This window comes from Paroedura picta, chromosome 4 (assembly GCF_049243985.1).
Source record: "Paroedura picta isolate Pp20150507F chromosome 4, Ppicta_v3.0, whole genome shotgun sequence".
Taxonomy (NCBI): domain Eukaryota; kingdom Metazoa; phylum Chordata; class Lepidosauria; order Squamata; family Gekkonidae; genus Paroedura; species Paroedura picta.
This window is the reverse complement of record NC_135372.1, coordinates 103109285-103127244: the sequence shown is the minus strand read 5'-3', so window position 1 is coordinate 103127244 and position 17960 is coordinate 103109285. Positions and strand designations below refer to the sequence as shown.

The 17960-nt window shown below is 43.3% G+C and overlaps 1 protein-coding gene across 1 annotated transcript in view; it reads right to left on the bottom strand.

Moving 5' to 3' along the window:
• LOC143836671 (complement receptor type 1-like) overlaps positions 1–17960 on the bottom strand; it is a 101091-nt gene that overhangs the window by 39057 nt on the left and 44074 nt on the right. The window contains exons 22-25 of the mRNA XM_077336218.1: positions 13730–14224; positions 6163–6351; positions 4649–4840; positions 727–826 (exon numbers count right to left, since the gene is read on the bottom strand). Of these exons, the coding sequence (XP_077192333.1) occupies positions 727–826; positions 4649–4840; positions 6163–6351; positions 13730–14224 (976 nt within the window). The remainder of the gene's footprint in view (positions 1–726; positions 827–4648; positions 4841–6162; positions 6352–13729; positions 14225–17960) is intronic.

The following is a 17960-nucleotide window of genomic DNA, read 5'->3' as shown; positions in this document are numbered from 1 at the left end:
TATTCTCTTGCTAGAGCACCACCCTGTGGTTTGTAACATGAAACAACTGCAAGGGCTGAAGTTGCAAACATAGGTTTTCACGGATCACCACATGATTTTCCTAGTGGAAAGCAATGTTGAGATTTAGCATGCTAGGCCAAAGTATTGTATGAACTGAGGAACAATTTAACACTGGTCTGGGATCAGATGAGCAAGAAGAATGCATATGATCCACCTCTCATTTCAAGAAGTAGTACTGCTAGGAAAAAAGAAAGAAATAGGAAAAAAAGAAAGAATTAGAGGAATCAATGGCTATATCTGAAATTGAACCTTGGGGGGGGGGAACAGTTCCCCTACCCACAATATCACTAATTAGAGGTTCATTTTACAGTGAATGTTTTCTGAATGTTGGATGACACTATTTTACTGAGACACTACAATCACTTCAATTATTGAGATAAACTGACCTTTTTCTTGCAACAGACCCCAACTGCCACACTTTACAATTTTTTTTCAATACAAAATTTAATAATTTAAAATGATAAACAACAGTATTCTGCCCGAACCTTCATCCGTAAGGAATGACTTTCACCAAGCTCTCCCAAAGGTTCCAAAGGCTTATGTAAAAAAAAATTGGTTTTATAAAAAAGATAGTTCTTGAATTTGTTCTTTTCTCCAGAACTCACTTGTATTTTGATATCATAACAAATTCTATAGCTCAGCTAGTGCAATTAACTCAATACACACCCTTCATCACAGATGAAATTTACTTTTGCTCGATACAGGATATCAGTTAGAATAATAGCTCTGCCATTTTGTGGTTTTCCTGGATTGCCACATGATTTTCCTAGTGGAAAGCAATGTTGAGAATTAGACCAAAGCATGGTATGAACTGAGGAACAATTTAACACTGGTCTGGGATCAGAGGGAAAGAAGAATGCATATGATCCCATCTCTCATAGTACACTACACTGCTAGACAAATCACACTTGAAACGCTAAGACATTTTAGAAGCAGACACCTACACAGTGTGAATAAATGAGGCTGGTACTTGTAATAAGAACAAAATAACCCTGTTCACCCCATATAAGCCTTCTGGCTGCAATCCAACACAAATTTTAGTGCACTTAAATCAACTAGCATTAATTGCCATAAGTATGCTTATCTCCACGGTTTTATTTGTGTGTTGTTGTTGTTATGTGCAAACTCGTGTCCGACCCATCGCGACCCCATGGACAATGATCCTCCAGGCCTTCCTGTCCTCTAACATTCCCTGGAGTCCATTTAAGTTTGCACCTACTGCTTCAGTGACTCCATCCAGCCACCTCATTCTCTGTCGTCCCCTTCTTCTTTTGCCCTCGATCGCTCCCAGCATTAGGCTCTTCTCCAGGGAGTCCTTCCTTCTCATGAGGTGGCCAAAGTATTTGAGTTTCATCTTCAGGATCTGGCCTTCTAAAGAGCAGTCAGGGCTGATCTCCTCTAGGACTGACCGGTTTGTTCGCCTTGCAGTCCAAGGGACTCGCAAGAGTCTTCTCCAGCACCAGAGTTCAAAAGCCTCAGTTCTTTGACGCTCGGCCTTCCTTATGGTCCAACTTTCGCAGTCATACATTGCAACTGGGAATACCATAGCCTTGACTAAACGCACTTTTGTTGGCAGGGTGATGTCTCTGCTTTTTAGGATGCTGTCTAGATTTGCCATAGCTTTCCTCCCCAGGAGCAAGCGTCTTTTAATTTCTTTGCTGCAGTCCCCATCTGCAGTGATTTTGGAGCCCAGGAAAATAAAATCTGTCACTATCTTCATTTCTTCCCCATCTATTTGCCATGAATCGAGAGGGCCGGATGCCATGATCTTTGTTTTCTTGATGTTGAGTTTCAAGCCAACTTTTGCACTCTCCTCCTTCACCCGCATCAACAGGCTCTTTAGTTCCTCTTCACTTTCTGCCATTAGAGTGGTATCATTTGCATATCTGAGGTTGTTGATATTTCTCCCTGCAATCTTGATCCCAATTTGTGACTCCTCTAATCCCGCCTTTCTCATGATGTGCTCTGCATACAAGTTAAATAGGCAAGGCGACAGTATACAGCCTTGCCGAACTCCTTTCTCAATTTTGAACCAGTTAGTGATTCCATGTTCAGTTCTCACTGTTGCTTCTTGACCTGCATATAAGTTTCTCAAGAGACAAATAAGATGCTCTGGTATTCCCATCTCTTTAAGAACTTGCCACAATTTGTTGTGCTCCACACAATCAAAGGCTTTAGCATAGTCAATGAAGCAGAAGTAGATGTTCTTCTGGAACTCCCTAGCTTTCTCCATGATCCAGCGTATGTTGGCAATTTGATCTCTAGTTCCTCTGCCTCTTCGAAATCCTGCCTGTACTTCTGGAAGTTCTTGGTCCACATATTGCTGGAGCCTAGCTTGTAGGATTTTGAGCATAACTTTGCTAGCATGAGAAATTAGTGCAATGGTGCGGTAGTTTGAACATTCTTTGGGATTGCCCTTCTTTGTGATTGGAATGTAAACTGACCTTTTCCAATCCTGTGGCCATTGTTGAGTTTTCCAAATTTGTTGGCATATTGAGTGTAGCACTTTTACTGCATCGTCCTTTAAGATTTTGAATAGTTCAACTGGAATGCTGTTACCACCACTAGCTTTATTGTTGCTCAGACTTCCTAAGGCCCATTTGACTTCACATTCCAGGATGTCTGGCTCCAGGTCAGTAACTACCCCATTGTGGTTATCAGGAATGTTAAGCTCGCTCTTGTATAGTTCTTCTGTATAATTTTGCCACCTTTGTTTAATCTCTTCTGCTTCTGTGAGGTCCCTACCATTTTGGTCCCTTATCATACCCATCTTTGCATGAAACGTTCTCTTCATATCTCCAATTTTCTTGAAAAGATCTCTGGTCCTCCCCATTCTATTGTTTTCTTCTATTTGTTTGCACTGTTCATTTAAGAAGGCATTCTTATCTCTTCTAGCTTTTCTCTGGAATTCTGCATTCAATTGGGTGTATCTTTCTCTTTCTCCCTTGCCTTTCACTTCCCTTCTCTCCTTAGCTATTTGTAAAGCTTCCTCAGACAGCCATTTTGATTTCTTGCATTTCTTTTTCTTTGGGATGGTTTTAGTTGCTACCTCTTGTACAATGTCGCGAACCTCCGTCCATAGTTCTTCAGGCACTCTGTCTATCAGATCTAATTCCTTAAATCTATTTGTCACCTCTACTGTGTATTCGTTGGGGATATGATTTAGTTCATACCTGAGTGGCCTAGTGGTTTTCCCTACTTTCTTCAATTTAAGCCTAAATTTTGCAACAAGAAGCTCATGATCTGAACCACAATCAGCTCCTGGTCTTGTTTTTATTGACTGGATAGAACTTTTCCATCTTTGGCTGCAGAGCACATAGTCAATCTGATTTCTGTGTTGACCGTCTGGTGATGTCCATGTGTAGAGTCGTCTCTTGGGTTGTTGGAAAAGAGTGTTTGCTATGACCATTGTATTCTCTTGACAAAATTCTACCAGCCTGTGCCCTGCTTCATTTTGTACTCCAAGGCCAAACTTGCCTGTTATCCCGGTTATCTTTTGGCTTCCTACTTTAGCATTCCAATCCCCCATGATGATAAGCACATCATTTTTTGGTGTTGCTTCTAGAAGGTGTTGTAGGGCTTCATAGAACTGATCAACTTCATCCTCTTCAGCAGCAGTGGTTGGGGCATAGAACTGGATCACTGTGATGTTGAATGGTTTGCCTTGGATTCGAACTGAGATCATTCTGTCATTTTGGGGATTGTATCCCAAGACTGCCTTTCCTACTCTCTTATTGATTATGAAGGCTACTCCATTTCTTCTGCGAGATTCTTTTCCACAGTAGTATACCTGATGGTCATCTGAATTAAATTCACCCATTCCTGTCCATTTTAGTTCACTGAGAAATGTCGATGTTCAGTCTTGACATTTCTTGTTTAACCACATCCAGCTTGCCTTGATTCATGGATCTGACGTTCCAGGTTCCTATGGAATAAAAATCTTTACAGCATCGGGCTGTCTTTTTGCCACCAGTTACTTCCACAACTGAGCGTCCTTTCGGCTTTGGCCCAGTCGCTTCATTCATTCTGGCGCTACTCATACTAGCCGTCTGCTCATCCCCAGTAGCATATTGGACACCTTCCGACCTGAGGGGCTCATCTTCCGGCGTCATAACGTTTTGCCTTTTGGAACTGTCCATAAAGTTTTCATGGCAAAGATACTGGAGTGGTTTGCCATTTCCTTCTCCAGTGGATCACCTTTTGTCAGAGCTCTCAGCTATGACCTGTCCGTCTTGGGTGGCCCTGCACGGTATAGCTCATAGCTTCACTGAACTACGCAAGCCCCCTTGCCACAACAAGGCAGCGATCCTTGAAGGGGGTTTATTTGTGTAGGTAGCCTTAAAACTTTCATATCTGGCAACAAATGTTTTCTTGCCTATTAAGACTCCTGGATAATCCCCCCCCCCCCATACTAGTTAGTTACATATCATGTATCTGTGCTGTCACTCAAATTCCTAAAAATTATAGCCATTTAAGCACTACTGCACCAACTATATCTTCTGAAATTCTTAATGTCAAAACTTTTTTCTAGTACTGCAGGCAAAAGTAGCTCTTGCACTGCTGTTAACTGCAGGAACAGTATACTAACCTTTACAAAGAACAGGGATTTCTGACCAAGTGTTATTCTGAAGACACGTTACAAGTGGATTTATTCCAGGGATGGTGTCGTAACCTTGGCGACAGATATAAGTCACAGTGGTTCCAGGAGGAAAGAAACTCCTGAGCTCCATCTCTGGATTTGGTCGAGCATATATTGAAGCAATTGGTGCAGGACAAGTGCCTGGCAACAAAAGCAAACAGAAAAACTGAAAGATTGCTCTGTCATTGTGCTATGGCTCCCCCCATCCTTATCATCAGTAACGTTTTCATCCATCTTAAGTTCTAAAACAGTTCCAGTGATGAGGCCCACTGATGAGGGCTGCCAGCTTCAGGTTGGAAACTCCTGGAAAATTGGGAGTGGAAGTCGGGGGGGTGGAAGTGTTATGTATGAGGTGGAACAGACCCACAGAATGGGAACAACACGTCAAATAGTGGGGACTTGTAATTGTATTGGTCCTGCTACTGGATCTTTTCAATGGTCCATTCGGTTCAAACCTTGGGAACTTGCACAGGGCCAATCACAGGCTTTGGGGGGAACCCGAGACTGTATATAATTTTGGGTTGGAGGCTGTTCAGTTCAGTTAAGTGGTGTGATCATAATAAAGATCTGATATTTCATTCTACAAGTGATTCCACATATTACTGAACCCACTGTTCAATAGAAAGGACCTCAGCCATGAAGTTCACCTTTTTATGCAGTCAAGGTTTTTGTTTTATGTATTTAAAACAGTTTTACAGTTATTTATATGCTATGGATTGTTTCATGTATTGCTTAGACTAGGGGTAGTCAAACTGTGGCCCTTCAGATGTCCATGGACTACAATTCCCAGGAGCCCTTGCCAGCATCCGCTTTTCAGAGAACATAAGCTATAATTATCCAAAAATATATACCGCCCTCCCCTGGACCATATGGGAGAGCTGTATAAAAACCTAAGAAAATAAAAGAAACAAACAAACAAGTTCTCTAGGGAAACTGAACCCTGTAGTATGGAGATCAGCTGTAATTCCAGGAGATCTCAACCTGGAAGGGGCAAGTATGCTATTCAGCACAGACTCAGAGTTCCATGTATGTTAGATGCATTCCATAGGAGGCACTATCTAGTACACATAGAACTTGTGCATAGGATCCAAGCCATGGATTTTGACACAAGACCGGAAAGAGTCTCAAAGGAGCTTACAATCACCTTCCTTTCCTCTCCTCACAACAGAGTCTCTGTGAGGTAGGTGAGGCTAAGAGAGCTCTGAGAGAATTGTGACTAGTCCAAGGTCACCCATGTGGCTGCATGTAGAGGATCAGGAAATCAAACCTGGTCCTACAGATTAGAGGTCAGCACTCTTAACCACTAATCAAGCTGGCTTTCACAGAAAATAACATTATCCTGTACATACAAAAAGAAGCTAATTTGACACAATAATGTATGTGATATGCAACTAATAGAAAACATTCCATTTTTCATAAACAGGATATGACATTAATGTATATAGCGAAAAATAAAGGCTTACTTTCACAAAAGTCTTCAATGTATGACCACTGGGAATTTGAAAGGCATGTTGTAACATCTAATTTCCCGTGGATATTATAGAAACCAGTCAGACATTTGTAGTCTACTACTGTATCAGTAGGGAAGCTCACTGCCTCAATGTTTGTCACGTGGACTGCGTTTTTTAATTTTGGAGGAGGTCCACAGTCACCTATAAGGAGCAGACAATACTGATTTTAATCACCCACACTGAGTTTTTAAATTTTTTAAAATAGATTTTTATGTCAACAGTTATGCACATCAGAAATACATGTCATTTCAACTGAATGAATAGAGAATATATATATATCAATATTACAATAACTTAGCTTATAGTTCACTTTTAAAATTCATTATCTCGTATTTATCCTTATAAAATCTCATTCAATCTTGACAATTATTTGAAATAGCCCTCAAAATTCTTATTTTACAAAAGAGAAAATGAACTGGAATCTACTGATGCCTAAAACCACTGAGGAGACTGCTCAAACACAGATTCGATCACCCTGCAACAATGTCTCTTCTGTGAGGTAGATACAAGTAGGTCGCCATGTTGGTCTGAAGCAGCATAACAAAACAAAATCAGAGTCCAGTGGCACGTTTAAGACCAACAAAGATTTGTTCAAGGCTGGGGATCTGAATTTCAGCCCTTTTGTTGTAATCTCCCTATTTTGTGCAAACCACATTTTTTATCTTCATTCAGGATTAAGCTTCATTCAGGATTCGTGTCTGATTATTTAGATTATTATTTGGATTATTATTATGAGGGCCAATCAGTTGAAACTGCAGATAAGGAGAGAGCACTATCCCAATGAAGGACACTCAATTAAAATTGTGCACAGATAAGGAGAAAGCACTGTCCCAATGAAGGTCAATCAATTCAAATTCCATGCAGATAGGGAGAGACAACTGTCCCAATGAAGGCCAATAAGTTCAAATTGTGTGTAGATACGGAGAGATGACTGTCCCAATGAGTGCTGCCAATACGAATATTGAACTGTCCCAACCCAACCTATCCAATTAATTAATCACCTACCCAAAAATCCAGACTGATTACTCCCTACCTAACCTGACCCATTGATACCCATTCAACATCACTGAAAAGTCTAAGGAGGAAGCTGATAATAGGAAACCAATCTTACCCAACAACAAAAAATGAAGGAGGGGGCCAGAAGGGAAAGAAATCTGTGTAATAACAAAAAAGAGGGAAAAAGGAAGGACAACTACCACCCAAAACAACTAAAACAATTAAAACTAAGCCCCTCAGTTCCAAGCACAACATGAACTAACACCAAATTATACATACACTACATGCACCACATGTAGTGGACTCAGCAACCCTGAGATGCCTCAACAAGCGATCGGGGCTACCCCTCCAAATCCAAATAGACCTCACACAACAAATCACATCCTATGTGTAACACATAATTGTACAAAGTCAGAACTGGACAGCCTTAAGATGCCATAAGCAGCAATCAGGGCTAACCTTCCACAAACACACAAACCCACACACACAAATTAGAAATCAAACAACCAATAAGCATAGAATCAGGTCTGAAAACCCTAGCCAAAACACAGAAACCAATAAGCACAGAACCAGGGCTGGAAATAACCCTAGCCAAAACACTGAAATATAAGAACAAAGCCAACAGTGTCCAGAGGAAAACAGAATAACCAACAAATATTCCATCAAATATGGAGCAGGAGAAAGAAACTGAGGGTGAGAAAAAAGCGGGGGCCCTGGAAGGGTCAGGGATCCCTATAATAGGGGGCAGAGGCAGGGACAGCGGATGGTGGAGATGCACGTTAAAAAGTCACATAGGCAAAAAGTCGGCTTTTTGGACAAAGGGTGCAGGTGCCCTCTCTGTTACGATGACCTAAAGGTTGATTGATCCAGGATGGCCAGGATCAAAAAGAAAATGATCTGGGAAACTTTGGGTCTAGTTTGACATTCTAATATCTAGGTGAATACACAGAGCAATAAAACTCTTGGCAAGCTGGGGTTGGATGGATAGGAAGGGGATTCGGAGGTGAAAAAAAGCACTTCTGATGATCTGACGATTAGTGGGGTGGGGTAGGTAGCCAGGAAGGAGGATGCTCTTTGAAAACGCAGGGAATTTGTGCGTGTTTCCCCATGGATGCGGGGATACTGAGTTCATGACAGGGCTTAGCTAGTTATTCCAAGCTTCACTGATGCTCTTTTGGAAAGGCTGGCCTGACTTTTCTTTCTGCCTAGGCTACAGCAAACGTTCAAAGTCCAAAATCTTGATTGAAGAAACACAAGACTGCATCTTGTCCCATGATGTGGACTGTTAGTCATAAATATTGGGCCAGGGGTTCTGGCACCATAGAATATAGTCCAAGGATCTCTTTTTCACTGATTACAATTCAGGTTTTATTCATAAAAATGACTTGCAGTTTTGAACATGATACTCTGGGAAATTCTTCTGAGCCAGCCCCACTAAAATGAGGAGGAACTGCATAAAGTGGCTATTTCCCCCATGTAGCTGCAACACTGTGTAAAGTGGCCATTTCCTCCTCATTTTCCCTCCATGCCTGCAAGACCCTTATCTCATCCACACTATTTTTTCTTTGTATGGCTGTATACACAATTCCATGGAGGAATTTAAGTATTTTGAAGAAAGTTTGAGTCCAGGTATCTGAAACGTGTGTATGCACATGAAATCTTATACCTTGAATAAAACTTTGTTGGTCTTAAAGTTGCTACTGGATTCACATGTTGTTCTGCTGCTTCAGACCAACATGGCTACTCACTTGAATCTGTTCAGTGTTTTGAAGCCGCCTTAGATAGGTAGATACCATGCTCACGGTCTGTAACGTCTCCTGTACATTTAAGAACAGCAAAAAGAGATCGAGAGAATATTGCCCAAAGGACACATAAAGCTGCCTTATACTGAATCTGACCGTCAATCCATTAAGGTCAATATTGTCTATTCAGACTTGCAGCTTTGCAGGGTCTAGCACATCAGCTTCTACCTGATACTTTTAACTGGAGATGCCAGGAACTGAACCTGGGACTTTCTGCTCTACCACTGAGCCATGGGTCCTCCCCTAATGAACTACCCAGTGTAAGAAGCTTTGTGCTGCTGTCATGAGAAAACATGAGCTGTTCAAAAATTTCCTTTCTATGTATCACTGTCAAAACAATGTTGCTTTAATGGGCTGATACTTGACTTTAGTTTATGATGCTGCAGGTACGCTGCAATCAGAAGCTGTCAGCAGTTCTTGTGTTGAAATGGGGTTTCCTGGAGATACTGGTACTATACCAACTTGCGCAATTGCTGAATGATTCCTCAGTTCCATGGTGATTATCAGGAACTGCTTAAGTGTTGCTTCACTCAAGAAGCATATTTGTTATAAGTACAGCTAAAATCCTGTCAAAAGGCTACAGATTCTCCCACCTCCACATGCTCATTCTCTCTGCATCCAAGAAAAAGGTATCCAGGCACAGATGTTAGGTCCCCAGAACTATGGCAGCTACTTAAATGAACCAGTTTTTTACACATCAGATCTCATAAGGACTGTGAGTATACCACAAATGTGTATAATAATAAATTAGAAAATAAATAACAGTTTATTGAAGTCAATGTTCTAACGACATAGGATTGAAGTATAAAAATAACTATTGCAATGTTGTAACTATATTATTGCTCCTCATTTTGTGCAATATTCAATACCCTTTCACAAGCTGAAAAATAGTTAATGAAAAAATCTTACAACAAAGCCATCAACAAACTAAAAAGTGTTATGACCAGCCCCAACCAAAAGATAAGTAAAGACAGCTTTTAGAAAATGTGAATTCCCGGTTGTGACTTTTAAAGGTAAGAACCAACACCTTGAATTACATCAAAATAGCTGCTTTAAAATTATTTTCTAATAATAGAAGTTGTCAGTAATTAGACATTTTATTTACTGGGACATTTTTAGACTTCCTTTCTCCCCAAATAAACACAAAGTAGCTTACAGACCCCCCCAATATTAGTTTAAACAAATAAACACATGGGGAGGACAGATTCTCACTAGGCTGGCTTATCATAGGCTTCAGGTTGAGGACCACTTGCTTTTAGCTTGCACTATTGAGCATGCCTAGGCATAAATTCCTTTAGAAAACAAAGTCAACACAGACAGCATTCAGCTGCTCTTAGGAAATTGGTAGGCACTACCCAACTTTCTCCCCTGCCACCAGGACAGCAAAAAGCCATACAAGGTAAGGAAAGCTATGCTGGATCAGGTCCCTTTAGTCTTTCATCCTGTTTTCCACAGTGGCAGAACATATGCCCTGGAAAGCCCAAAGTAGGGCACAGTGATCAAATGCATAACTTTATAAATCTCTACTAGAGGCAAAGACTGTTGCACCTAGGAATACAACGGGTGCTACCACATGCATCTGCACTATGACCTTCCTGGGTTCTGACCCTCCCCGCTCAAGATCCAGTGTGGTAAAGAGGTTAAAGAGTAGACTCTAATCTCAAGAGCTGGGATTGATTCCCGACTCCTCCTCCATATGCAGCCAGCTGGGTTGCTAACTTCCAGGTGGGGGACTGGAAATTATCAGGAACATGAAAGACAGGATGAAAGAAACAAAGAACGAAAGATGGAGGAGGTAAGGAAGGCATCAGTTCTCTTGGATAAAACAAGTACCTTGGAGGGGCACTGGCCCTCATACCATCACCCCCACCCCACAGTGTCTACACTGGTCCCCACTGTCCCCACCTTCCCATCCAACCCCACATCTTCCAAAGACCAGGCCGGGCAGGCTGTAGTGGGGTGGGCTGCCACCTTCCCATACCCCAAATCTTCCAAAGGTCAAGTTGGGAAGGCCATAGGCTGCCTCTTTCCCACCCACCTCCAGCTCCCAAAGGGCATGCTGGGCAGGGAAGGCTGTGGGCAATTGCCTCCTTGCTGCCCCCTCCCCCACATCTCCCAAAGGCTAAGCTGGGTGGAAAAGGCCAGAGGGGAGGGGAGTTGCCTCCTTCTCACCCACTCCCATCTCCCAAAGGACAAGCTGGACATGTAAGGCTACCTCCTTCCCATCTCCCCACATTTCTCAAGTGCCAGGCTGGGTGGGGAAGGCTACCCCCTCTGAGGAGAGGAAGGGCAGGGAAAAACAAAGAGCACTCTAATGGCCAACTGCAGGGCCACGGGAAGGTGTTCTGAGCCGAGGTCCCATTAGTGAGAACTCCTCAGAGGAAAAGCCTTGCCAGCAGCTCTCATCTCAACTGAAGCCTCAGCTAGATGAGGACCTTAGCCCAGCCAGATGTTCAACATGCAGAGATCTCTGACCAGCATGAGGGAATGGTGCTGCAGACAAATCAGGGCTTAGATTCAAAAGTTGTTGCAGGGCCTCTTCATGCCTCTGCCCAGCCTCCAGCTGCAGCTCCCTGCCTTGTCAGCTCACCTGAGACAATTAAGTGATGCCAGTTATGTGCTGGAAGAGAGCCAGTTTAAAAGGCACCACCACATGTTAGCAAGACAGTTACTGACTGGGGAATAATATGAGTCATTACAGAGTGAGGACTGAGAGGCTGCTGACAGCCTATATTAAATTGAGGCTGGAAAGCCTGGGTTGTGGATCTGCTCTTTCTGCTGATGGCCTTGGGACTGCCTAAACAAACCCTTGACTCCCTAGACTTAGTTAAGACATCCACTGCATTCTGTCTGTTCTTAGCATTCTGCTTTTGAAATACTGATTCTCTGTCTTCTTGTATCAGCTTGTCTGTGCTTCTTTCCAGCAATGAGTTGAAACCAAAGACCAACATAGTAAGCAAAGGAAGCAACTGGCTTCCCTCCCTTTTCTGTGGGAGATGCAGGGTGGAAAGAGATGGAAGATGGGACAGCTTACCAGCAGCAGGGCCTTTCATAGAGGTCGGCACCTCTTCCACCCAGCAAGCAGCAGGAAGAGGAGTACAGATAAGCCACATGACCTAATTTGGGACTCTTGAATTTAATGGTAAAAATGTTGAGGATAATACTGGGATTTTGATTTCTATCAATATCTTAACTGGGGATGGGGGGGTATGATGAAACCTTTTTGTGGAAGCTGGTCAACTTACACTAATCTCCCAGTCAGAGTTTGTTCAGCGGAGTGAGAAAGCTGTATAAAAACTGCCAGGTGACAACAGCAGTTTCTTTGTCATTTTCTTCTGATTTCAATTAATAAGGTATATCATCTTCTGCAGTAATACTGAATGTTTTCTTACATACTAGAAAACAGACAAACACAATCTTTAACAATAACCTTTTCTCTTAGGTAACAATGTGGTCTTTAGACATACACTTTCTTTTCCCCTTGTTCACATAAGGTTAACAATCTGTTTATGACATTGTTTCATTTGATATTTTCAATATAGATGTAGCAATTACTTTGCTTTTACTGATAGATAAATATGAATATGAACAGAGAGACTCTGCCTAATCTTTAACTCACAACCAACCATAGAAAGCTGTCATATGAAAAACTCCCATCATGCATCACTTCATCCTCAATTTGTGCATGCAAGGATGCAAAACAAGTGCTCTTTCCCTATTAGCATACCCCCAGGATAGGAGGGTAGGGAGTTAGTTGCCTGCACACCATTTGAAATGATTGGTCCTCATTAGGGCAGTTTTTTCTCCCTATTTGCATTCAGTTTGAACTTATTGGCCCTCATGAGGACAATGCTCTCTCCCTATCTGCACACAATTTGAAATAATTGGTCCTCACTGGGACAGTACTCTGCCCCTATCTGAACCAATTAGCCCTTATTGGGAAGTGCTCTCTCCCTATTGGCAACACAGTCCCAGGAAGGGCCAATCAGCTACCGAGTGAGTTGTCAACTTGTGATTATAGGTACTTCTACCCCGCCTCTTGTGGCGCAGAGCCTCTTGTGGCGCAGAGTGGTAAGGCAGCCGCCTGAAAGCTTTGCCCATGAGGTTGGGAGTTCAATCCCAGCAGCCGGCTCAAGGTTGACTCAGCCTTCCATCCTTCCGAGGTCGGTAAAATGAGTACCCAGCTTGCTGCTGGGGGGTAAACGGTCATGACTGGGGAAGGCACTGGCAAACCACCCCGTATTGAGTCTGCCATGAAAACGCTAGAGGGCGTCACCCCAAGGGTCAGACATGACTCGGTGCTTGCACAGGGGATACCTTTACCTTTACCTTTACCTTTACCCCGCCTTTCAAAAAAGGGCTCCTTGCACTGAGGAAAGAACCAGCCTACACTTGAAGTCTATGGAACTCAGCAAGTGAAATTGCGCGTTACCTTAGCGCCAGGTGGGGGAAGTTCCTTCTTGTAAGCAAGGAGCAGAGCCTACTGGCAAAGTGCACCTGCACACAAAGGCTCATCCCTTGGATCAAATTTCGTTGGTGTGAAAGGTGTCGCTGGGCTCCAACGGTATCCGGCTGCTTCAGACCATCGCGGCTGCCCCCCCTGAATCTATCTTGGGGGGAAGAAGTTCTGGCTGAAGCAGGCCAGGGCGCTGGGCGTTGGCTGGCATTGGCCTGGCGAGTGACCCTCTCTTTCGCCTCGTAGCGGTCGCTGTTGTACTTACCCCGAATGACAGAAGCCAGCGAAAGGAGCGCGAGGAGCTTGGCCTCTGGCCGAATCGCCAAAGAGCCCAGCATGGTTGCCACGCGCGCCCGCCAGGCTTTGCGCGCCAGGCACCCAGAGCTCCAGCAACGCCGCGGAAGTGAACGCCCGGAGCGTCGTCGCCGATAAAACTGTACGTCGAGGCAGGAGTTCGCTTCGCCGAACTGCGCTCGGGCGGGAGGGAAACGGGCTGCCCTGAAAGCATCCGAGGGTGGGGTCTCCAAAGAGCTCCCGAATGCGAAAGAGAAGCGAAGCGCTTCCAAGCCCCGTGGGCTGGACAAATGAAAAAGCGAGCGAGCGCTCCTTCTCCTGAGTTCCCTCCCCGCTTCTGTGTCGCGGACACGAATGCTGTTTTGTCCTCCGCGCCCCGAGTGCTGAGGTTTCGCTGGCAGGGTAACAAAACAAAAGCGGGGAAGGAACGGGGAGGGGGGGGGGAGCAGCCAGAAACATAAGGTCGCTTCCCAGACATGTTGATGCTCTGACTCAGCAGGCTTGCATCACGCAGTTTAGGCAGGAATTCTTGCGCCCGCCAGTTTAGCTGCTGCACTGACAGATTGTTTAAGACTGACCCACCCATAAATTATGAAGGTGAGAACTGCTAGAAGCTAGCCTGCGTATTACACCATACTTTTACACTATTTTTCTTTAACACAATGTGTTGTGTGTGACAGGGAGCATTATTAACCCCTTGTTTCTGTTTATGTATCTTTAAACTAGACTGTATCTTTAAACTAGACTTTTTTTCTATTGTGACAAGTTAGAACTGGGAGTAAAACTCAGCTTAAGCTTCCATGTCTCAGGAGAAGTTTGCAAAGGTTCACGGAAGTTAAAAGAAACTCCTTTCTCAATTTGGAACCAATCAGTGATTCCATGTTCAGGTCAAGAAGCAACAGTGAGAATTGAACATGGAATCACTGTTTGGTTCAAAATTGAGAAAGGTGTTCAGCAAGGCTGTATACTGTCGCCTTGCCTATTTAACTTGTATGCAGAACACATAATGAGAAAGGCGGGATTAGAGGAGTCACAAATTGGTATCAAGATTGCAGGGAGAAATATCAACAACCTCAGATATGCAGATGATACCACTCTAATGGCAGAAAACGAAGAGGAACTAAAGAGCCTGTTGATGCGGGTGAAGGAGGAGAGTGCAAAAGTTGGCTTGAAACTCAACATCAAGAAAACAAAGATCATGGTATCCAGCCCACTCAATTCCTGGCAAATAGATGGGGAATAAGTGGAGATAGTGACAGATTTTATTTTCCTGGGCTCCAAGTTCACTGCAGATGGGGACTGCAGCAAAGAAATTAAAAGATGCTTGCTCCTGGGGAGGAAAGCTATGGCAAATCTAGACAGCATCCTAAAAAGCAGAGACATTACAATGCCAACAAAAGTGCGTTTAGTCAAGGCTATGGTGTTCCCAGTTGCAATGTATGGCTGCGAAAGTTGGACCATAAGGAAGGCCGAGCGTCAAAGAATTGAGGCTTTTGAACTCTGGTGCTGGAGAAGACTCTTGCGAGTCCCTTGGACTGCAAGGCGAACAAACTGATCAGTCCTAGAGGATATCAGCCCTGACTGCTCCTTAGAAGGCCAGATCCTGATGATGAAACTCAAATACTTTGGCCACCTCATGAGAAGGAAGGACTCCCTGGAGAAGAGCCTAATGCTGGGAGCGATTGAGGGCAAAAGAAGAAGGGGACGACAGAGAATGAGGTGGCTGGATGGAATAACTGAAGCAGTAGGTGCAAACTTAAATGGACTCGGGGGAAATGTTAGAGGACAGGAAGGCCTGGAGGATCATTGTCCATGGGGTCGCGATGGGTCGGACACGACTTCGCAAACAACAACAGCAGCAGCAGCAACAACAGCAACAGCAACAAGTTTTACATGGCAAGGGTGTACTTTTCCCTAGAGCCAATAATGCTTTAGTGAAGTCTTCTCTACAAGTCACTTTAGTATAACAGGGAGTAACGTAGCACAGGGAGTAAGGTAGTATAACAGGGATTAAGGTAGCTCCCTACTGCAGACCTTGGACACAATATCATACAGTTAGCTAACTGGAATGGCATTAATTCTTGCATAAGGAATAGTGACCTGGAGCAACAGTTATCAAGCAATTGAATATAAATGCAAAAGATTTGATGAGATCCTAAAGCCTGCTCTCAATTGTCATATTTGCAAGCAGGTTGCTTATTACCATTAGTTTATGAAGTATACAGTAGAACCAAACAGTGGTCTGATACATGTTCAGGTGATTCTGAGTTTCACCAAGAAGCTAAGGAACAAATTAGTGGAGGAACAACTAGATAAGAGTGAATCTTTTTTAACCAGGGCATTGTGGTAAAATGTTATTGTGGTATAATGCTGCCTATCGCTTAGCCTGTCTTGCCATATGCAGGGGCTGCAGACTGACAGATAAGATGAGGAAGTGACAGAATTAGCCCTTGACTGCTTAGCTGATGCTGGGGCTCATTGAACCCACAGCTGGCCAACCATAGAAGGGCACGTAAGTTAGCCTTTAAAAAAAAAAAACATGGGTCCTGCCAAATGAATCCACCCAAAATTGAGATTTTGCCCAACCACATTAACTTGTAAGCAAATTCCCTCTAAGGGCATGTTGGATTGAAGAGCACTTGAATTCCACCTCTGCAGTATAATTAATGAATAAATAATTTAATAATAAATAATTTAATTATGACATGTGTTCTTATGAATCCTTTGTGTATCTGCCAAAAACAGACATCAGTGCAGCCATAGTGTGGGATTTCCATTCCATTGAGTGCTCTAGTTCAGTGGTCCCCAACCTTTTTATCACCGGGGACCACTCAATGCCTTTTACTGAGGCCTGGTTGGGGGGGGGGTAGTTTAAACATCCCTTCAAAATAAGATACAGACACGCCACAACAATGAACATAAGGAACATTTTATTTTCATGGAAATTTTAACTCATGACAATGACAAATCAATGGGAACCCTGAGCTTGTTTCTCTGCAACGAGATAGTCCCATCTGGGAGTGATGGGAGACAATGACACCCGAAGTGTGTTGTAAAGGGCTGGGGGGGGGGAGAAGGCATCCTTCGGGGCCCACCTCCAATTAGTCGAAGGACCACATGTGGTACGCGGCCCACAGGTTGGGGATCGCTACTCTAGTTTATCCATGCAGATGTTACATAATATTTTGTCAATTTCACTTTAGCAGTGAAGGGGATTCTGCTTCTTCTCCAGATCATAATCTGTTTCACTAAAACCATGAAAAGGGCTTCTCCAATTTGCTAGATACTTAAAAATAATATTTTTGCTTCCTTACATGTAGAACTCTTCCAGTCAAGGCAATATTTGTGATCATTTGTACCGTATTAAGTAGCCACACATAGCTTAGGAAGGAAGACAGACACACCTCTGAAATGCTGACTCACATGGAAATCACCACCCATTCTGTTGATGCACTCCTACTGACAGGCGGATAGCAGGAACCGCTCCTGATCAACTGCCCCCCCTATCTTCTGCAGCTACTCCTGTCACATCATTTCCTAATCCGTCTACACCTGCCATGCTTCATCAGTTGGCAGTTGCAGAATCAGTAGTACTGAAGTTGCTCCATACTTATCTCAGTGCATCCAGATGTTAAACAACTCCTTGAAGTATACTTTGCACGAATGATGAACCCAAACTCCACGAAGAATGCTGAATGCCACTGCCTGCTTCAGAAATGTTTATAATTCACTTAGAGATTACATTGTTTAATGTAAAAGATGTTGTGGTAGATCAGAATCCCTCTAACAGTTGCTATGGATTATATAGATTTGTGGAACACAGTTTGGCCATGCACACACAGTTTAGCCATACTTTATCCATAGTTCATTTTAAGTTCATGAATGGCTGAAGAAATGCCACGTGTGCAAGGCTAGGCTTGAAATAGTCTTACTGTTGTTATCGAGACAGGATATAGAAACAGCTGCATTATATCTATACATGTGCTTGCTTCAAAATAGGAAATGTATACCTTAAAAGGAAATGTATACCTTAAAAGGATCGCTACCCATTTGTGATGGTCCATGTGGGAACACATGACATGTCCCTGAATACCATCGCTCCTATTAAAAAAGATTATCAAGATCTGGGGAGGAAGCTCAAGCAAATGGGGGCACAAGTGGTATTCTCTTCAGTCTTGCCTGTCAAGGGAAGAGGAATGCGT